Consider the following 23,233-nt stretch of genomic DNA (forward strand, 5'->3'; position numbering starts at 1 on the left):
AAAACAATAACGGACCAATGAACAAACAACAACTGACAATGGACCCTAGCCCGCACACTGTACACAGGTCAAACGAAAGAGGTTCTAACGAACTTCGTGAAATGCTAAAAACGTGTATTTCTCAGCTTAAACAACGTATTGAAGAATAAATGAATTAATTAACTGTCTCCTAAAATGGCGCCAACGGTCTCAAAAACAAAGAGATCAATATGATACATGTACAAGACAGTTTAAACTAACGGACTAAACACACACTGTGTACTGTGCCTTACTTATCTTTATGTTCTGACAAGTACAAAGTCTAGAAATCTGCAAAAACTAGTTTTCTTCGGCCGCATTTTCTGTTCCCAACATGCAGTTTTTCAAACGCGAAATTCACTCAACTGATCTAACTTTAAACTTCAAGGAAAGGTTAAACGTTTAGGTAAAACACCGGAACTGAAGATTGTTATCATAACTTTTGTTGTAAAACAATTCTGTTTTCAGTGGATGCCAAGGCCGCCCTCTGCTTAAATCATTGATATCTCCGACATCAATCAGTTAGCTCTTACAAAACTTTTCAGAAACTTTCCAAAAAGATAAATGAATAAGTACTGAAATTTTGTGGGTGCTAGTTACAAGTCTCGCTTTTTGACAAAATAATAAAGCAACTACAATGATGAGGGGTTCTATGGGTTGGCATTCCTGACGACTGAACACTTATCCATGGACACTTGTTATCAAGTTCTCTCTAAAGAGAGTAGGAGTTTGTTCTGAACTTGGCGATTATTTATGTTGATTATTCTGGGGATATAATCGGATACACTGGATATAACCATCCTCATCCGTCTCATCGTTCTCTCCATTGTCACCATTGGGTCCCTCTCCTGCTTCAGAAATGGGCGATGTCGGAAAGTTGCTGTAGATGGCCGTTTGTTGACTAGAAATACCATCAGGTGGAGAAGGATTTCGTTCTGATGGTCTTCTTGCTTTAGGAAGGAGTCGGGGTGGGTTGGGGGAAATATCTCCTCCTAAACCATCCAATTGTGATGAAGGGTTGAACTGGGGATCTGGAGTGTCGGAAGGCCTCATTTTTTGGGGAAGTGTTGGCATTGGATTGACATCTGTTAGACTTCTCACCCGAGGAGTTGATTGGGCGGACGGCCTTCTTGTATTTGGGACAAGTGGCGGTGGGTTACTGCTGGACCGATTAGGCATTCCTGGATAAGCAGGTGGTACATCATTCAATTCAGGGTCAATTATCTCAGTGTTGTGGACTTCATTATCATAATCATTTAGCATTTCGTTGAAAGGTGGCTGCCACTGATTCTGGACATTTGGACGTGTCTCAGATGGTTTCATTGCGTCTATTTCCTCATACAGAAAAGCTGGATTGTGAATTGACTTCACCAATACGTCGGGTACTGTCGGTGACAAGGATGGATTGGCGCCTTCTCGTTTTGTGGAATCATTTCTTTCTCTATTCTCCGGCGGATTTCCTGAGTTGCGGTAGTATTTCATAACACCCTACACAAACAAAAAAATATTAACTTCATTAGGGACGGACCATTAGAAAAGTGATGGGGGGGGGGGGGATTTTCAGTTTGCAGGAATTTTTTTTTTTTTTTTTTTTGCTCAGTGCTTGTGCAAGAATTTTTTTTCGGTTGATACCCTCTGCACGAATTTTTTGTTGTTGTTGTTGTTGTTTTCCAGAAAAAAAACTTTAAATAAAGGATTTTTTAAAAAAAGTTGTACTTTGTGGGCTTGGAATGATTACCTTTAACCCCTAAGACAATATCTAAAAATTACAGCATAATGGTCAAAACTAGTTTCAACGACTTCAGACAGACGTAATACAGCCGCGTGTAGTCATTATCCATCGGTTCAGCTTGTTATCTCAGTATTACTGGTGTCACCTTAATACCTCTACTCTCTATAAGCCGGAAACCTCCCTAAGCCAGACAGTTTGAGTCGGTCCCGACGATGTGCGTCTTTAATAGAAAGGGTTCGCCGTACTACATTCAAAGCAAATTTGTCCTACATCCTGATTTTTGCAGTAAAAGCTTTAAACATAAATTATTTTAAAACTATGTCGATTATTGACCGCCTTAATCCTTCAGTAAACAGCAAGTCATTCACAAGATACAAGGTTCTTTCGATCACCAGATCACAAAGCACTTTGTGCGGTTTTAATTTGCCTACAGAGCACTTTGTGGTATTGACAATGAGCCACAGAGCATTTTGTGGTGAATAAAGTGAACACTTGCTCTTCAATCTAGATGCTCCTACAAGCGTTTACCAGGACTTCTTGAAAATGACTCAGTTTTTTAAATTTTGTAACCATAAAGCACTCTGTGGCCCAACGAATAAAACTACAAAGCGCTTTATGGATAAGCAGACATGCTGGAAGCGTTTTACTGACAAAATCGTTTTTCTTCAAAACTAATTGACCTATTGCTCGTGATTATTGGGTTTACTACCAGTTACAAACACAAACCAAAATACTGAGTTGTAGTAAGGGTAAATTCCAGCCACGACACAAAATGTGGGGTTGGTTTGTTGTTCATACAAAACAAACTTCCACAAAAAAATTTAGATTTTCAAAACATTAAAAAGGCCATTTTGGGGAATTCTGGAAGAAATTTTCTGTCATTTAATAAAACCCTCAAAGTTATTTTCTATAATAATTCCTTAATCTCCTTCTGCAAGAATTTTTTTTCTTCCGTGTCGGCTTGCAAGAATTTTTTTCGGGCATTTTGGCTTGCACGAATACTTTTTTTGTATTTTCCCCACCCCCACCCCCCCCCCCCCCCTCCCCATCACTTTTCTAACGGTCCGTCCATTAACATATATGACTGAGCTAAGATACGTAAGGTAAGACTTTATTTATAGAGGGTAACATTTGACAGAATTTAAACTGATAACCTAATAAATAAGAGTGGTTCTGTGATATTCTGTATTCTGCCATTGAGACCGCTAGTATGCACTGGCTATGAGCTTGGTCTCGACCCATTTAATTGTGTTTCCGATCGACTAAAGATCGACAGTAAACTTCATACCTAAAAGTGCGAAAATTCTCCCTTGTGTATCGCTCACAGTTTTTGGGAGCGCGGCGAGTAAGGGGGGTAAAAAGTTACTTTATACTGTGCTTTATGTCCTTTGCAAGCAAGTGTTTGGTAAGATGCACTAAAATAGCAAATTTATAAGTTCGAATATGAACAGTTTTCTAAATAATTATCAGATGCAACTCTCAGGAATATGAAAGGGCCTCCTCGCTTTTATATAGTGCGACAATTCATCTAAAAATAATATATATGTATAATGAATCATTTCTATTTTGTGCTGTTAATTTTCTATTCCTTTTGAGCGTGGAAACAACCATCAATGCTACCCACCTCGAATAGCCCTTGCTAATTGTGGGTATCTAATATTGTAACAAGTCTTCTCTTATAATAAATTGTTGTTGTTGTTGTTGTTGTTGTTTGTTAGTAAATGACTTTTTATCTCAGTTTGCGAAACAATTGATTTTGGCTATATATTTCGAACAAAGATTTATGAATAAAGTATGAAAATGAGGATGAGAATGAGATCTGGTTCTGACTCTAAAACGTTATGACAACAATTCCTTCCCTGGTGTTTATATTTTAAAATTGATTTGTATACTGACAAATAACAGCAAACTACTTACTAAGAATACCAAGATGATCACCAGCAAAAGAAGTACGCATCCAATAGCGATTCCAACTTTCGCCCCAGTTGATAAACCTGCAGTCTTACTAGTAGGATGGCTTGTACTGCTGCTGCATCCTGCTCCGTCAGCTGCAGAAATTCAAATACAAATACAAACACAAAATATAGCTGATCTAAATAAATAAGGATTGTGTTTGAAAGAGTAAAGTTGCTCTACGAACCTAAGTGAAAAAATAAACTATGTAGAATTTTATTATGGTTACAAAACAAGCATGTGCGTTTACCAAGGATTGACTAATAACCTTACCATCAGATTGCTTAGTAGTAGATTCTTTCCCTCTAAAGCAACGATCGGCACTTGCGCAATAGGCTTTATCAAGAGGGATGCTATCCTTGTTCTTTTCACACCAATAACAGCTAGCAATACCGTCACACATCTGCAAACTGTTTTTTTCGTCACAGCGGGGATCTAAGCATTTCTTTAAGCAGGCCTTTTTAATAGCTGTGGAATCATCTGGTTGCACTGTAGGGACACTTGGTGGGCAAATAGGAAGGCTATACGAACGAGAAAACAATATGTTAAAACTTTATATATAGTTACTGGTTGACAGCATAGTAAACAAAAAAAGCTGGACAAGGGTTCTTAAATTTTATAAACGTAAAACATCTGCATAAAAAAACTGTAATCAGACCCAGACCAGCAAAAGGTAGACAAGACATCCGTAATCGTACAAACTTAATAAATTTGTAAGCCATTTTCAGGTTCAAATCGCCAACAGAAAAGAGAATGTTCCATTCCGACTCAGTCTCAACACAAAAATTAGACATTCTTACAAAATTTATGCATTTAAGGGATGTTCGCTAACCTGCTGTTTGGGTACTGAAAGCGACAGTGTTGGAATTCCATAGATGAAGTGCAAGGACATTCACAAACTGGTTTGAAGACGGAACACTCATTATTTGAAGCACAGGTACAGGAAGCCGAGGAACAGAAAGAATCTCGCACAGCAACACCTACGGAAAGATCATCATCATCATCATCATCATCATTATTATCATCGTCGTCATTACCGCCACCCTAAAGGCTATCACCGTTAATGCCGCGTCATGCGAAAATTAATAGATGGATTATAAATAACCATACGACTAAATGCACTGCTATACTAGTGTTCATGTAAAGCTAAACCTGTACTGACCTAAGAACACGTTCGTTCCAGTAATTGGTCCCAGCTCATATTTGCAGCCAGTACGTCTCAGCTCGTCAACTCCACTCATTGTCGAATTCACTTCATAAAAGCTTTGTTTCTTTATCTCTTCTAGATTCCGACATTCCTTCTTAATTAAGAAACCCTTATTTATAAGATCCTCTGCTATGTGTCTTTCCTTCTGCGTAATGTGCACGTCCTCCAGGCCTGCAGCAGTAGCTGAGGACCGCATGAAGTCCTCGTGCATTATTAAGAAGCCAGCGTGATCCATCACAAAGCATGCATTCTCGTTCTCATTGCACTTCGGATAAACGTTCGTGAGTAACCTAAAAATTGTAAATGAAAGTTTAAACCTATTTAAGTTTCATTGAACATGCTTTCAACAAGTTTTCAATAATGTTGAATGCCCTGTTCAAACGCCCCCCAACATTTGGTTCTACAAAATGTTGAACGCATGTTCAACCAAACGTTAAAACCGTTGAACGGGTCTTTACGCCTCCGCTTATTTCAAATTAATGGGTAATTAATGGGAAGTGTGTGTGTGGGGGGGGGGGGGGGGGGAAGCCGGGGGAGGGAGGAGGGGGAAGGAAGATGGAGGTACAAAATAATAAAGAAAACTGGTTAGATGCTAGAATTATTGACTACATTGAGAGATTGACTCATCTCTATTAAGGGATGTTCACAGATATGGTTACTTTGACTTAATATTTTATTAACTATAAAAATTATAATTCTGGCATCAACCCATATTTTTTTAAGGTTTTTATACCTTTTATTCATAATGAGATATCAGGTTTTGCAAACTCTTAAATGACTATAGCCTCAATAACAACTACTTATACTTTATGCATAAACTAAGTGGTAAACTAGGTGACACAGACAAGTGCCAGGCAAAAAGGTTTCAAAACCTAGTTATGCATACGCACCTATAAAAATATCTCAAGGGAAAGTCAGCTCCCATAACTCCAAGAACGTTGTCACTTGATTCGTCACGATACAATGTGCGGGCAACGGTTATTACTTCTCCAGCTCCACCGAGATCCAAATATGGAGTTGTAAGGGTTACCAAGCCGGAGAAGCTTAATGCGGTATAATACCTGAAAAAAAGGTTTAACTTGTTGTAACTAATTTTTTTTCCTGGCCTCCAAATATACCTCCTACTTAGCAGTCATAGGTACATTTTTCTAATTATTAGGCCTTATTACATGCGGTTTATCAAACACATCATGCACCTACCATGGTCTTGTCCTCGGGTCAAAACTTTTAGGTATCACAGTGCCAGGAGTTTTCCGAAAAACTCCATTTGCCGTCCCAATATATCTCCACACCAGATATTGCGTGAGTTCAGTTTTGTCACGCAACCATAGCTGATCAACTTTCCACGTTGCGATGACGGTGTCACGGATGCCCGGTCTTAGTTTGTCATATTCACTTTTTGGTGCCCTCATCATGTATTTATCCAAGAGCTGCACCTCAACTTTGGTCTCATTCTGACCAATGTATTCCAAGGGTTGCTGGAATGCCCATGGAGCAAATTTCACCACTGTGGTGTCTTTATGAAAGAAAAAAGAATCTTTGCGTTCAGTAATGGAACGGTGCTAACTGCCCCTGGCTAGGGTGGGGAGTGAAAAATCGGCAGTAAAGAGAAAGGTCGCTTGTGCACTCCTCGGGGACGCTCGCATGGTTCTTATTGTCCAAGGTTTTCACCTGGAAGGATGTCATAAGTAGATGGAGTATGATCGTCTGAGTGAGCATAGTCTTTACAGGGTCTGTTGCTGGTGTCAACAGAAGTCACCTTTCAATGATCCCTCTCAGAACTGTATTCATTCGGACGACCGCACTTTACCAATTTAGGGCTGATATATCCATTCTCAATATAGTGTCAATGTCTAGTTTCCAAACATTTCCAATGATGAGGAGGAGGAGGAGGAGAAGGAGGAGGAGGAGGAGAAGGAGGAGGAGGAGGGTGGTTGTGATGGTAAGGTGGCCATGGTTGTGGTTATAGTGAGTGGATTTGGTAATGGTAGTGCATAGCAATGATAATGAAACAGATAAACATAAAATGATAACAGATATTTAGGGTGGAAGTCAACAATCTCCTTAAAGCGCCATCCATGGAGGTCCTCAAAATAAAATGGAAAAGACAATAGAAGCGTGGTAAAGCAGTGTTAAAGGCTATCTAAAAGGTAAAAGTTCAGTAACAAATAAAAACTATTAAGATAAGTATAGTGGCTTCGGAAACCCTGCTTTACGGACATCTACTTGTTACAAAAAGTTGTGTTTGTCCAATAAAAGCTCATATTATAGTTTCTCTCGGGCCCGCTAAATACGCCCACCGGTTAATATGGTCAACGGACAGTTTCTGTAGCCCAAGTGATACGCTTTAGTGCAAAGTTAACCTTGGTTTACGGACACTAGCTATCTGCGCATTGTACAAATTTTTTGTCTAATGTTCGGTCCGTCGGCTGAAACACAAACTGAAAGTGTAAGTGCAAAGCAAAGTCACACACTATTTTGAGAGCGACTCTCTCTAAAATGTTCATATTCAATTTTTATCGTGAAATAGACTTCGCCGACAATTTTTCGAACATTATCTCTTGGCAAATAGGTAACAAATATGAAATAAGATCGGAGGAATCTTACTTCGTTAAAAATTTTCTGATTCGAATTCTTCAAACCCCGGGCTGTGCTCGAAACCCCAGTGGCGAGATAGTAAATTTTGTATGAATTGCAGGCATTAGTTCTGGAGAATACAGATCATTCAAAATCTCCAAATTCATTTGTTACAAACGATGACTCTTCACGTTCATAATATGATAAGTCATAATCTGTAATTCCTGTATTAAATCTAAGGGCACAAAGTTTATCTACTTGGAACTCACTATCCGTTTTAAAGAGAAAGAAGGCACCAACCTCTTAACAAGTAGTGTCCGATGGCATAGGTGACGTTGTTGAAGAACAAGATTGATTCCAACAAGTAGATGAATGTGAGTCCAGCATCCAATATAGTACGACGCTTATAATCTTTGTGGTTTGCATCGGGAACAGAAACTCACTTCATTTAATTATTGTTGAAATGTTTAAATCTTATGTAAGTGCATTCAAACTTACCGTTAGAAACAACTTTACCAAAATGTAAGCAAGGGCTTGTGGGCGGATCCAAATCTATTCGGTGATATTTGAATGAATAACCTATTGATAGGCAAGAGTAAAGCATTTAATACCATTTTTAGCAGATTATGTGTCGATTTTGCAACAGCGGGACATTGCAAACATTTTCTATCCACACTGAGACCTACTAAGGTAATCAACGAATGCTAGGTAAGTATTCTCTTATTTCATCCCAGAGACAGGGTTAAACACTCGAAGGTGAACTTGCCATGCATTAAAAAATTACGATTATCATTTCAAACACAATTCGAATGAATTCTGGAGTCAGTTGAATGAAATTATATACTTGTAGCTTACAAGGTTGAGGTGAGAACTTAATAAAAAGTTCAAAAACAAGCTCTATACGTAATCACCGTTAGAAGCGTCGAGGTTGTATTTGCTTAGTTTACGCGGTTAATGGCTTTACGGGAATACGGGAACTGTTTGCTATTGAAACGTAAAAAAGAAAATTGGGAGTAACCGCAACAGCAATTCTTACTACAATAGGCAGTACATAACAATGTACGCTATTTTTCTCCAAATTGAACCTTGATTATTCTTGCTTACTCCCAATTTCCTTTAGATTCTAACAGCGCTTTCTAAGATCTAGCTTTCTCGAATAGTAATTAACCACGTAAAAATACCTCTACATAAGGAGGGTCTATCCCTAAGAAATCAGGGCCCAGCTGTTCAAAGCCCGATTAAACTAATCCTGGGTTAAAGGGAACTTTGCTTACAGCTTAATTACTAACCATCAGGCATTTTTTCCAAAATAATTTTACCCTTCAGTTTAGACTTAGACTTTTCTTTACCCTCAGCTAAAGATCAGTTTTTAAAAACGTTTTTAACTAGCATCAAAAATTTAAAAAATGTCAATTTAATTTATTTACCCACGAAGCACCAAAGAGCTCTAGGAATTCGTTCAAAGGTCTCCGTGCGTTCCAGGTCGAATTCATATTTGAAAATGTTGGTTCTTGTGGAGGGAGGAAAACCAGAGAACCCAAAGAAAAACCCTCGGAGCAAGGACGAGAACCAACAACAAACTCAACCCACATATGACTGCGAATCCTTGAATCAAACCTGGGCGACATTGGTGGGAGGCGAGTGCTCTCACCACTGCGTCGTCCCTTCTCCCCCAAGATACAAACCTCGGTTAACTTTAAATCGAGGACTAGCGTTAATCAGCTTTTGAACAAGTGGGCCCTGAGATTCTCGAAACAACACGAGATGCTTAAAACGTATGCGCAGTAACAAAGGAAGGAAGCCTCCTTAAAATCTAACAAGCGTGAAAGACGTAGCCATTTAAGAGTAAGGGTATAAAATGTTTGTTACCTTTAGGGATTTGTAAGGTGTGCAAAACTTCTCTCTCATAAGAAACAGGTATAACGACACCAATGGAGAATTCAGTTGTTCCCACAGGAGACCAGAAATAAGTTGATTTCAACTGCTTCACAGTGACTCCCTCACTCATTTCTCCTCCGCGGGGTAAAAACCTTGTGGCTACGAAGGTTTTTGATCCTCTACCAAGCGTTTTGCTTTTGAAAGAAAATTTTTTGGAAAGTTAGGCTTTTATAGGTGAAGGCTTTTGAAAACCAAAGAGAACTTTTGGTGACTAGGGGCCAAGGGGCTCATGACAGCAGACCGTGCCTCGTGAAATAAGGTACCTTCGGCAACGAAAGATCTGAATGAGTATTATACCTTGCCTTCGGAAACGAATGATCTGAATGAGTATAATTACACTTTTAGGAAAGCTTTAGCTTGCTGTTAATGGCCTGTAGAGTTGTTCTATTGGACATTTGACAGATACTGTATTTCTATATTGCTTTCCTCAGATACGAAGATTCATATTATGTATAAAAATAATTTCTCCAGATTGTAACGTTGTAGTTAGCAATAACCTTCATTTACCCTCGGCAGAGGTTATAGCACAAGTGCTTGTGGGGCCGAGCATTAAACTCTACAAAGAAACAATGCAATTGAGTAACATGGTTAAAATCCCAACTGGCAGGAGGCAGACCAGCTGGCTATTAACAATTTCAAGTCCGGCGCCCTAACCACGCTGCCCCTCACATGTTAATTTGATTATAATTAACAACCAAGAGAAAATAAACTGCATATAACCGATTATCTTCAGTTCCCCAATCATCACCACAGCAACTTATACAAGAGATTTGACTGCAATTTACAATCGTTTTAGCAAGTGAATGCTTACTTCGTCATGGACTCAAACACCTCCTTGAACTCAGAATCGGGTTCCAGGGTCCTTATGTCCATAAAAATAGGGTCCGCGTACGCGTGAGCTGGGGTTGGTAAGAGTGGGTGTATTAAGGTCCTTCCCGATCCACTTATCATGAAAGCGTAGGTTGTTTGACCTTGATTGAAGAACTTTATGTCAGACAGAAGATCATTAATGTTGATATCAGTGCCTGCTACGCCAATGAATTTGTTTTTGCTGTCATAACATGGAAGAGTGATTGACATGAGAAGCCCTGAAAGAAGAAAAAAAACGTTAGACCTTACTTTACTAAACAAAGACATCACTACGCCTTCTTTGAACTGATCATGGTGGCCATTTGTCTTTTTTACAATAACTGTCCAAATTCCCGCGCGCTGATTGGCTCGTAGCTATTGCCTATAAGAGTACAGACAATAAAAATGACGTCAGATGTAACGCGTGCGCTTTCTCAAAGGAAAAAAAATAGCCAATTCCGCTCGTACTTTTTCTATGTTGTTGTAAAAACCAAATCGACAGCAGTTTTCTATGGTTTATACTCTTATACACCATAAAATGACGCCATAAAATGTCCAAAACTTGGCAGTGAAACCACTCGCCTGCGGCTCGTGGTTCCACTTGAGTTTTGAACATTTTCTGACGTCATTTTATGGTCTATAAGAGTATAGACCATAGAAAACTGCCGTCGATTTGCTAATTGCATAACACTCAAATAGCATTTAGTTTCAGTTCAGTTAAGCTAAGGTTAATTATAAGTTAAGCATACTGAAGGGCCGATCATGTTTTAACTGTTATGATTAAGCAAGAAGTAAGGGTAAGGAAGAATGTTAAGGTAATACTTGGTCCTTAAATGTAAGTATTAGATTGAAGTTAGTCAGTGGGCGCAAAAAATGGTTCTTCTACGACTAGGGTTAAAAGTGACGCGTGTTTCGCCAAAATAGGGAAGCTCTGCTCAGTCCCGCAGCTCAACCGGTTATACGGTAAATTTAAGGTGGACGGCGGCTCCCGCGATTACACTGCACCATCATTATTTTTCATTTAGGTTAATATCAATGATTTTCTGCCTTAGACAATTAAATAGTTGCCTTTGAATCACGAAATTATTATCACAAAGAGAATTTTTCAATTGAGTCTCGAAAGTAATTCGCGTTTGCTTTCGTTTTTTTTTTTCCACAACGTTCTGTGATTGGTTAGCGAAATCCGCGCCACTTCTTCCTCAATCACTGAGAAGCAAAACTCAAACCAATCGCGGCAGGCTCCCACTCGTTTTTCCGTACTTTGCACCGGTAACATGCTTTTAAATTCGAGTTCCGATTGGATCATTTGTTTGGTTTGTGTTTTCTGTGATTGGCCAGAGTTATTTCTTTGGATTCGGTTTAAAAATTTACTACAGTCAATTGAAAATCACTGTAACTTCATACATACCTGTTCCAAATGCATCAACGTACGGAACGGAGACTACTGCTCGATCAAGACGCACGGATGGTAGAAAGTTGTAGTACGTTGCCATTTTACTTCTTAGCGTGTTTAAGTCTTCTAAAGCTACGTGCTCATATTTTCCTGACTAAAGAAAAGCAAAAAAATATTATGATGAAATGCAAACGACCGCGTCATTATATCTGAGGAAAGCGAAAGATGTGGCCAAGGATCGATTCCCGGACTTGGCGTCCGTATGTGGGTTGATATTTTTCCCCGGGCACTCAGGTTTTTCGCTCGTTAAAACAACAACAACAACAACGTTTCCAAATCGATCTGGAGAGTAACCCTGATTAGTGCTCTACATTTAATGCATTGAGAGTTAAAAAATATTCATTCAGTTGTTTTTCCTTTTTGGACGCCCGAGATTTTTCCTTGCACGAACTACTGCTGCGATGCAAAGCCCAAGATTATTAAGTCGCAGATCTAAAGAAAATAATAATTCACTTGACTGTAACACATTACAGTCATCTAAAAGCATATTATCCTACGACCCGGCAGTGACCCGCGTGTTCTTCTAATACAAGATAAACTCACAAAATCCCCGTATGGGGGCCATTAGTTGACGTTCGCTTATTTCTGTTCTTCTGTTGCGAGCGGATTCGGAGAAGACCGTACGTTTTAATTTAGATATAATGCGATTGTCGCATTATTAAACCTAAATTGTGACCCCAATCTATAAACGTTCAAAGCAAATAGCGTGCAATAATGCACTTATTCACTTGACTTATTGACTTGATTATCACAAGATCAGTTGCACTGATTAGGAAGTCAACTCGAGCTTAATATTCTCTTGCAGCACTCTCTCTCTCTCTCTCTCTCTCTCTCTCTCTCTCTCTCTCTCTCTCTCTCTCTCTCTCTCTCTCTCTCTCTCTCTCTCTCTCTCTCTCTCTCTCTCTCTCTCTCTCTCTCTCTCTCTCTCTCTCACAAATAACTAGATAATTATTTTCCATATTTCCTACAATTATTCTGGGTGACGATGTATCGAGGGGAGGGCTTGTAGATAAGTGAAAACATAATATACTTTACCGTTATATCCCCAAGACTTTTATCCGGTGGAAAGCCATATTTTGTTGTGTTCTGAATGGCAATATCTATAAGGATTTCCTTGTTAACTGTGCCGATTCCATACGTGAAAATTATGACAGAGTTGTTGAGTTCTAAATTACAGTCTCTTATGGTCTTGAAGATCAATGACACGTTTCTGTCCGATGGCTCGCCATCTGTCAGAAATAAAATCACCCTTTTCTTGTTTTTGTTAGGTTCTTCTGAAGCGGAGGCTTTAAGCAGTGCACATGCCTTTTCAAAACCCTTTTGATAGATGGAGTTACCTGACAAGAGTAAACGGAACGTAACGCACATGTTAAAGGCGTGTTTATAGTAAACGAAACCTGTAAAATAAAATAAATGTGATAGTATGTGCAACATCACATTCACAACCAGCGAAATATTGGGGTTTTCGTAAGTTTTTGGCGCTAAAACAACCACACACAAACTCACACACTTTATTAAAACCTTCAGTTACAAGCTGGTTATATACCTACCCGCAAATAGCTAAAGCTAGTCGAGGCGGGTAGGTATGTCTATACTAGTACTAAACTAAATACAAATAAATTTGGTTTTTACGTAAAGACATGATATAAAATTTGTCAGCGGTTGCTGACCTGGTGTTGTAAGAATGTATATCTGAGACATGTTTACATAAATTTTGAATATGAGCAGGTGCTAGTTTGTTTTGGATATCATACATTGAACAGAAAACAGATTCTATATAGAGAAAATGAACAGGTAGGATGTTAAGGTTAACGAAGTAAGGAATAGCGTGTTCACTTTTTGTAGAAAATTTCATCAAACGTAGAGCTCGTTTTTGTAGGAGAAGGAACTTTTCTAGGTCAGACTGATCATGAGAAGCTTGACCCCACGAACCAATTCCATACATGAGGTAGGGGGAAAAAAGAGATTGATATAACTTGACAAGAACATAAAAGGGTACAAAATGTCTCAATTTAGCTATCGTGCCAATGGCCTTGCTAATTTTTAGAGGAATTAAATCTATATGAACTTTCCAGTTAAGATTCTTGTCAATGAGTATGCCAAGATATTTCAAATGATCTTTACATTCTATAATGTTGAATATGAAACTGTTATATACCTTCATTGCTATATACCTAGACTTTCACTCAACAAAAAGAGTACTGTGATTGATTGATTGATTGACTGATTGATTGATTGATTGATTGATTGACTGATTGATTGACTGATTGATTGACTGATTGATTGATTGATTGATTGATTGATTGACTGATTGATTGATTGATTGATTGATTGATTGATTGATTGATTGATTGATTGACTGATTGATTGATTCTTGGTCACGTGCCCCTGATCAAATACAAATGTACCCCGATCAGGATACAATTCCGCAGTTGTTGTCCTCTCAGTTGTTTGTTTGTTTGTTTGTTTTCTTTTTTTTTTGCTGTGATCGTTGAAGGGAAAGTCTAAATATATAACAAAACACTTACTGTATTGTCCCTCGGGAAACTAATTAGTTTTGTTTTCCCGAGAGCCCTGATGTTTCCTGAGACGATATATTTGTTATAATTATGATCCGACTTGGGCTTCTCCGATAATAAGCAAGGAAAACTCCGCTGCTTTTATATAAGAAGAAACTGTTTAAGGCCTTACCAAGTGCAGTCAACCCATCGACATATTTCTCCAGGATTTTTTTGTTCTTTGGAACTGCTAAAGCCAGCCGCTCGCCATAGCACGGACTCACTCGAATACCTCCATTAGTTGAGGCTTTGTCATTGAATGACACAACACCAATCTAAGCAAAAATGAGAAAAAATGTAGTTAAGGGAGTCTTTAGGTGAGGTGATCTAACAAAGAAATAAAATTAAAAAGGAACAGTTAAGCAGCAAAGCACTCGAGAGTGTGACTTCAGCTAAACAGTAAATTAACCTAGTGTTCATCTTAATTAAATATTGATTTTAAATCACCTTAAAATCATATATATTTCTTAACATTACATTCAAGAATTTCTTGAATGTCACGGTAGTTGTCAACTTTTAGTTATTTTAACATCGTAAATAAAATATAACTACGATTTTGAATTATTACTGTTCTAAGTATGAGGTATTATAATTTTTCCAATTGTAGTGGTCTGCTTATAACTTTGACTAGCTTTTAAGCCATGCAGTTTTAGTTTGAAATTAATGAACTTTGATTAGTTGACTTACATACTGAATGATGGACTGACTGATTGATAAATTGATTGATTGACTGACTGGCTGATCAATCGATTGATTTATTGATTAATTAATTGCGTTGATGACCGATTGGTTGATTGACTGATTGTCTGATTGATTGATTGATTGATTGATTGATTGATTGATTGATTGATTGATTGACTGCCTGAGTGACTGACTAACTGACTGACTGATTGATTAGTCGATTGATTGATTGATTGATTGATTGATTGACTGACTGACTGAATGGCTGTTGATTGCATGATTGACTCCTTGACTAACAGACTGATTGATTGATTGATTGATTGATTGATTGATTGATTGATTGATTGATTGATTGATTGATTGACTGACTGATTGATAAGTCAGTTGGTTACAATTTCTTGGTTACCATTGCACAACAAACCTGCACATGGCGACATTTCGTTAAAAACCAAACAATAAATGCTACGTGTTCAAATCAAACTCCCAAACCAGATTTTTCATACATTAACAACAAAACTATCACATTAAGTCCTTTTAGCTTCAACACGAAGATTAACACCTACCTGGTCTATTGGATTCATGGTGTGCAACACCGTTTTTGCGGATTCTACAGCGAGCTTCCTTTTTTCGGCTATCATGGACGCGCTTGTGTCGATAACTAGTACCACATCCTTAGCTTCTGGTGTGGCTGTCTCCAAGTAAAACGGTCTGATGCGAGGATCGTATTTGGAGCAGTCTTCCCCATTGCCCTCAAGCACAGGGAAATTTGTCATGACACCTTCCTCGGACCCAAAGTATTGCCACGTGATAAAAGGATACTTGTTAATCATGTCTTTCATTTCCTTCAAAATCGCCTCACCATCTAGGTATGTAGGATTGGGCGAAGCACTTCCAGAGACCATCAAGCAGATATTGTTCAGGTCGACTTTGGATGGATATCTTTTATCATATACTAGGGTGGATTGATCGATTTTGCAGCATTCTTTTACCGTTGTTTGCTTGGAAGGGCTGGCATATGAGGCCTCAACAGCCTTTTTTAGACGGTCGGCCACTTTAAATCGTAGTTCCAACTTGTCTTTTAGCTTGTCAGCAAGTTCAGGGGTAATTGTGTTTCCTTTAAGTTCTTGCTTGTCGTACTTAAGATGATTAAAATATGTCTAAAAGTTAAACAAAGAAACACAAAATCAGGTAACTAAGTCAATATCTACCTTCAGGGGCATCCCTTACACTGAGTTCCTCTCCGTGAAATATCTCACTGAGCCATATCAGTAGACAGTCTTCAATACAGTTTTGCATAACAGAATATCCAAAAAGATGATACAGTCAACTGACTCGCCTTGCGGACACCTCGCTATTACAGACACCCCGATAATACGGACTGCAGCTTTATCCCCGGCAAAAATAAATTCCAGACGTTTGACTGAAAAAAATTCCCGCTATTACGGACTCTCGCTATTAAGGACACTAACTCGCGGTCCCGAGGGTGTCCGCAATAAAGAGAGTTAACTGTAATGACCAGCATAGTTAATTGAGGGACTGGTAATGAAACCTTGCTATGAAACCAATGGTGCTACAATTTATGTTGGAAGCGCCTCGACTGTGCACAATCCTCTGTTTTTAATGTTCACACTACACATGCAACACCTGGTCAGTTGATCCAACAACTTTCAAAATGTATTGTGGTTTGTGCACGGTCAAGGCCAAAAATGCTAACAGTAGCATATAACAAAGAAGTTTGTCTGGCTTCATAATCATTGCCAATATTAACAATGTCGCCAGTTTCCAAGTTTCGTTGAATTGATTGCAAAATAAGGAATCGGTTTCGATCCTTTTGTAGCTATTATGAACTTATATATTAAGGGGGATTACGGTTGAATTTTGTTTTAACTTACATTTAATTATCAGCTATAAAGCACAAGATTGCGGAGATGAACCAAGGAGCAGAACGTTGCCGGGTCAATGAGACCCTGGGAAATTAAGTAATCCTATCTTACGGCAGTAAGCATGTATACGTATACATTTTCCTTTCATTTCCTGAGCGGTAGGGAATTTTTCAATTCATGAATGGAATTTCACTAACATGTAATGTATATATAATATTTTTATTATTAAAATTAATGTATCAGCGCAGGACTTCATTAAACCAGGCTATGCTGAACTGGATACTCTCTGTACAAATTTTTTTGTAAATAAATACACAAAATGATATAACGTCGACCTGAAAGACAGTCTAAGTTATCGATCGGTTCGCGCAAACTGAGTTGCAAAGCTCGAAACAAGATACTCATGAAACTTGAATTGTTTACTTGGTTACTCGAGCAAATAAGGCTATGTAGCTACCTTTGCAAACGGATTATCTGTTCATCTGTTTCACAAGACAGAGTGGATAAATTTTTCAAGGGAGAATAAAGGTGTGTATAAAGCACATTTCAGGAGCTTTGCAATTGACAGGCTATGTACTAGCGAAGAAACTACTGTGTATCTTACTTGAAGTTCGTCTACTCCGAGGGCATCATCGGCAAAGCTCCGTAGCTCTCGCATGATTAGATTTGGATCCAAAAGATTTGCATCAACTTGAGACGAAAAGATAGCGCAAACGTTAAGTAAAAACACGGCAAAAGCTGTGTTTGAACGTTCCTTGCGGGTGAAAGAAGACATATTCGCGGACTTCCTTGTACTCAGGTTTCAGAATGAGTTGACGTCACGCATAAGTACTCAATGGAATTTTAAACACGAAGAAAATGCACAATAGGCCTTATCACGGTTTTCGACGCCATTTTGACGGGTAGGCAAACAGGCTTGAAATAACAGTGTTTGTATGGAAATCCGATGTCAAATAATTTTCATAAAACATGGCTTCTGAAAAATTCATGAATTGGAAACTTTTGGCATTTGGCTTTTTAGGAAAAGGATTTTAAGAACAAAATTGGAGGGATGTAGCTGTGACAGAAAGCGTCCAGTCGTGTTTTGAACTTTCCATACATTTCCCTGTATTTTTTCCCGCGAACTATTTTAGTGGCAGCTCACGGCTGGTTTGCTATACAGACAAATGTATGAAAAGTTTAAAACACGACTGGACACTTTCTGTCACAGCTACATCCCTCCAATTTTGCCCTTAAAATCCTTTTCCTGGTGCCAAAAGTTTCCAATTCATGAATTTTTCAGAGGCGATGTTTTATGAAAATTATTTGACATCGGATTTCTATACTAACACTGTCATTTCAAGCCTGTTCGCCTACCCACGGCGTCGAAAACCGTGATAAGGCCTATTAAAAAAAAATACAAGCTCAACATTAACATTTGCAAAGTAGGCATACGTACAGTTACGGAACAAAATTTTTTACGGTCTAGTAATCTTTCATTTTTGTTTTCGATGAGTTTTGATAAAAATTCTTGTATTAGTTACCATTGGGTAACAACTGGCAACTAAAATTCAAATCTCTACACGGCAAATTGAGTTTCAACTTCCTGTGTGATTTTAGCTCCAATAACCGGAACTGAACAAAACATTACCGTCATGTGAGAACTAATTTGTTTTCCCGCAAGCAAAGGCGGCTTAAGGTGGGGCTCTACCTGAATTTGAGTGAAATTTGAAGAGTTTTAAGAATGGATAGAAGAAAGAAAATGATTTTTGGAACACTAACAGACAGTCGACAACCACGCAAGAGCACGCCAGGTTGCTAGTGGACTAACTTGGTATCCGTCTATTAATTATTAACTACAAATTCTAATTTTAAAACTTCACTAAATCTTCAACATTCCTTATTTCTTTTAATTTTACCAATCCTTCAAGAAAAATTATTTCCTTCCAAATATACCTAAAAATCACCCAAAAATTCATAAAACAGCCCAAATCATTAGTTTGTGCTATGAATGGAGGGTTTTTGTATTGCTTGAAATGCAAACAAGATATTTTCATTTGACCGATTTTAAGCGGCGTGAAAATGGCTTTTAGGTGAACCCCCACCTTAACTTATAAAACACTTAACTGTCTTTACAACGTTTACAATATGCTGTATCAATTAAAGATTAACAGTTTTAAAGGAAGTGTGAATAACTTTCACATATTACCGTGATTTGTATCTATCAGTTGAGTTCAGTGCAGTTTGAGACATTCAAAAATAGGGTTCAAATTCTATGATAGCTCAGTTTCGATTTCTCCCGTGATCACGAAGTTTTGTGAATTCATTTAGGTTTATATTTCTGTACCGACATCGCATGCAGTTTCGCTTAGCTCCAGTGAAACCAAGATCGGTTTGTTCCAAATCATATCTTCAATCGAACTCGCCAATTACATGTAAAATAATGGATTCACAACTTGATTTTTTCGCTGGTGTTGCTAATTTTTGCCTACTGTATTAAGAGATCTTGAAACACGGTAGTGACTTAATAAGAATCTCTGGACTGTATTAAAATTTATTGCCAAGAACACAAAACCTGTTTTATATTCGTTTACAAGGCAGGGTGGATAGAATTTTCAAGGGAACCTTAAGTTGTACATCACAGAAGATTTGACAGGCTATTACTATCCGGACTACCGAGAAAAAGCTGTGTTTTCGTACTCGAATTTCGTCCACTCCGAGGGCATCATTGGCAAAGGTCCGTAGCTCTCGCATGATTAAACTTGGATCCAAAAGATTTGCATCAACTTGAGACTCAAAGATAGCGCAAACTGTAAGTACAAACACGGCAAAAGCTGTGTTTGAACGGTCCGTGCGAGTGAAAGAAGACATATTTCGCGAACTTCCTTCTACTCCGGTTTTGGAATGTGTTGAAGTCACGCATAGGCAAATCAGTGGAATTGAATACACAATTCAAACTCAACATTAACATTTACAAAGTAGAAATACATACGGTGCTGAGACGTAAATTCTTCACGGTCTAGAAATCTTTACTGAATTTCTGTTTTCGATAAGTTTTGATAAAATGTGTGTATGGAAACCTTAATCTGATTGGCTGAACCACTGAATCAGCAATGATTGTATGATAAAATTTGCGAACTTTACATAGAGTCTGTAAATCTTGTGCTTCTAGTCCTCAATAATTGAGGTCTGTCTTGAGCTTTTAACAGCAACAGGAACTGAAAACTACGGTTCAAAGCTCTACAAAGGGAATTGCGTCAGCTTAACATCCTGTGTAATTTTTTAACATCCGGAACTGAACAATACATTACGGTCAACTGGGGACTAATTTGTTTTCTGCAAACAAAGCCATGCTAAAGTTGTATAATGCTTGACTTTCTTAACAACATTTACAATATTTTGTATCAATTAAAGATTTTCACTGCTAAAGGAAGTGTGAACAGCTTTACATGACCGTAATTTGTATCTATTCTTGTGAGTGCATTACAGCTTGCGGCATTAAAATGAGTAGGGCTATGATGGCCTTAACCTTTTCATTCCCATGATGAGTGTTAATTCTCCTGACTGACTGCCATACATTTCTTTTTAAAGTTAGTTCAGAGAATTTGGTGTTACATCACCTAGTTGATGATTTTCTTTATTCTTATCACCTGTCTGGTTTACAATGTATTGATAATGTAAGGAGACATTACAAGTTGATCACACCAAGGAGCGAAAGGGCTAATTTCTCCTGTGGTACACAATCACGAAGTTTTGTGAATTCGATCCTCGGGAAAACTAATTTGAAACAGCCACCATTAGATTTTGATTTTTGTACTACCTTGCATGCGTGCAGTTTCGCTTATATGGCAGGTTTGTTCAAAATCGTGATCACCCGGATCGCCCGGATCAAACTCGAACATCACATAAAAAATGAAGGACTCACAACTTGATTTTTTCGCCTTTGTTGCTACTTTGGTTATGTATCTATTTAGAGATTCTCGAAACATCCGTGAAACACATCTCTGTACTGTATCAAAAGTTATTGCCAACAATAATCTTAGGACAACCTAACGGCACGAACTCTGACGTTGACTCTCGGGGTATCATGGCCGATTACACAGAAGAGACGGAAAAAGCTAGATGCAAAGTCAATGAAAATGACATCAAACAGTTTCCTCTGATTTATCACTCAGTGATATAAACTCGTCCGAAATGGCCTTGAGAACATAAAACAAATATTGGCAACCGAAGTTTAATGCTGTTTAACTAAGTGAATCCGTATGGATCTGACTACTGTTCTAAAGTACAATTTTTTAGTGACATTTAGATAATTTAAAAACCCTTCAAGCCCGGGGATCCTTACAGAAATTTTAGGTTCAGTAGACAATTGAAATAATCGCTGCTTTTTACTGATTTAATCTCCGTGATATCACCAAAGTTTCGCCTGTCAATAGTTCAGATTGTACGTAATATCACTGACAGTACTTACCGAAATAGATTCTTCGGGTCTTTTTCAATAGGTCCGATACTGGTAGGCTTTCTTCTTCCGAGTACATTGAACTTCCGCAGTTGTGATTTCTTGTTTCAGTTCTGTTTGTTGCCACCGATTGAATTAAGTTGTCTACAGACAGTTCACTAACGGACCATGTATTGTAGTCACTTACTTTGAACAATACAAGAATTAGAACCGATATTCCCCGGGGGGGGGGGGGGGGGGTACTCCCTTATGTGGGCTATATAAGTATGTGCGGCGCCAAAGGGTATGGGCCACGGAGTTTCATCGGCTTTGGTCATAAATAGGGTATCGGTTTTAGCCATTTTGCCGCTATTTTGGTAATAAATAGGGTACTGATTTTTTCACTCTAGTTTTGAATTCGTTGTTGTTGTTGTTGTTTTTGAAGAAGCTACTTCTTCATCATGATGTTTTTGCGGCAACTGTGTACGTTCCGCAACGGCTTGTCACGTGCTCCGGTCACGCGCTGGGCTCCAGGGGTTTTTGAATTGAAGTTGACTAGACACTATCAGGTCATAAATGGGGTATCAAATTTTTGGTCAGGCCATAAATAGGGTACGGAAAATCGCAGATTTTGGTCATAAATAGGGTAAGGATTTTGGGAAGCGGGCCGCTCACCCTTATCCAATTTTTTTGGGAGTACCCCCCCCCCCCCCCCCTTTCCCGGGCGATATTCTAGATCGAGAATTTGGCAACTATTATGACGAATTGAAGTCGGAGTGGACATTCTAGAACGACAATGTTACTTACAGCTAGCGTTCGTTAGTATAGCATTTGTATTGCAGAGTAAGCGTAAATAAAAAAATCGATAAATGATGTTCAGTTACCGCGGAGCAAGAACATACCATTCAATCAGAGGGAGGGGGATTTGATCGTATCATGAATTATTGGGATGATTTCATCGAAAGGTATCAAACTACAGCAGTTAGATGATACCAGTTGCTGGTGTAGTTGGAAAAATTTTAAAATTAAACATGACGATTTGTTACAAGTAGCGAAAAAAAATCGTGATCAAGAAGTGAAAATTGTCCCTGTTAGCCTTTGAAAGTAGAACGCTAAACACGATACCCGCAGAACCTGTTTATTTGCTTATACACTGTACCAGCAAATAAAACATGCGCAGTGGAAAGCCGCCTTACGACCACCACTTTAATTATTACGATCACTTTTTCGTGCCCACTGAGAATCACAGTCACTGCTCAGTCACCCTGTACCACCTGCTACTCCACTTAGAAGCTTCAGGTGCTCTATTGTTTACCCTCCATAAATGACACTTACGCATTTGTAATGATTTAACACAAAGATTGGATCATAATTTTTCAGAAACCAAGAATAAATTAGGACTGATCTTTTCTTTATTCCAGTACGTTTGTGTTGTTATGTCGCTAGTATTGACCTGAGGCTTAAGTGACCATTTTGTATACCAGCCCGCTGGGTCACGGTATTGGGTGGGGTGGTTGAGGCGATACCAATACCAAGTATTCTATATATCACCGATTTGAGGCTCCCCCATAATAACGATACTCCCGAGAAATATTGGTTGAATAGTGCTTCGATACCTATACCTACAATGGAGGACAAAAATCCTTGGAACGGTTATGAAAAATCTTCCTTCAACGTAGCATAATATGCACTTCTTTAACGAGTCAAGTCCAATCAACAACCGTGGACGATAATCCTGCTGGTATACGTTGGATCAATTGTTGATCTGATCGGCTTCAGGTACCTGAAAAAGGCTGGTTTGGCCAGCCGAAATATAGTAACCTTTAAACCGTATTTCTACGTTGTATCGGTCTCTGCTTCTTGTATCACTTCTTTAACCACGTGGATACCGCGAATGGCCCTTCCCTCCCCCCTCCAATGTTGAGATGAAGAAACACTTTTAGGGCAGGGTAAAGTGTACAGGGCTG

The 23,233-nt window shown here is 38.5% G+C and overlaps 1 protein-coding gene across 1 annotated transcript; it reads right to left on the reverse strand.

Annotated features, from left to right (window-relative positions):
* Nucleotides 1-97: 97 nt before the first annotated feature.
* On the reverse strand, nucleotides 98-17,833 carry LOC146459194 (VWFA and cache domain-containing protein 1-like). Its single transcript, XM_085089945.1, has 15 exons — nucleotides 17,454-17,833; nucleotides 15,530-16,123; nucleotides 14,419-14,560; nucleotides 12,763-13,064; nucleotides 11,683-11,821; nucleotides 10,237-10,513; nucleotides 9,357-9,559; nucleotides 7,986-8,066; nucleotides 6,111-6,426; nucleotides 5,801-5,971; nucleotides 4,866-5,200; nucleotides 4,536-4,683; nucleotides 3,977-4,224; nucleotides 3,668-3,798; nucleotides 98-1,506 (listed from the first exon to the last, which is right to left on the reverse strand). The coding sequence occupies exons 1-15, from the start codon at nucleotides 17,622-17,624 to the stop codon at nucleotides 766-768; spliced, it is 3,999 nt and encodes a 1,332-aa protein (XP_084946071.1). The 5' UTR covers nucleotides 17,625-17,833; the 3' UTR covers nucleotides 98-765.
* Nucleotides 17,834-23,233: the final 5,400 nt, after the last annotated feature.

The sequence above is a fragment of the Pavona decussata genome, unplaced genomic scaffold (assembly GCF_977016875.1).
Source record: "Pavona decussata unplaced genomic scaffold, jaPavDecu1.1 SCAFFOLD_223, whole genome shotgun sequence".
In the NCBI taxonomy this organism is placed as follows: domain Eukaryota; kingdom Metazoa; phylum Cnidaria; class Anthozoa; order Scleractinia; family Agariciidae; genus Pavona; species Pavona decussata.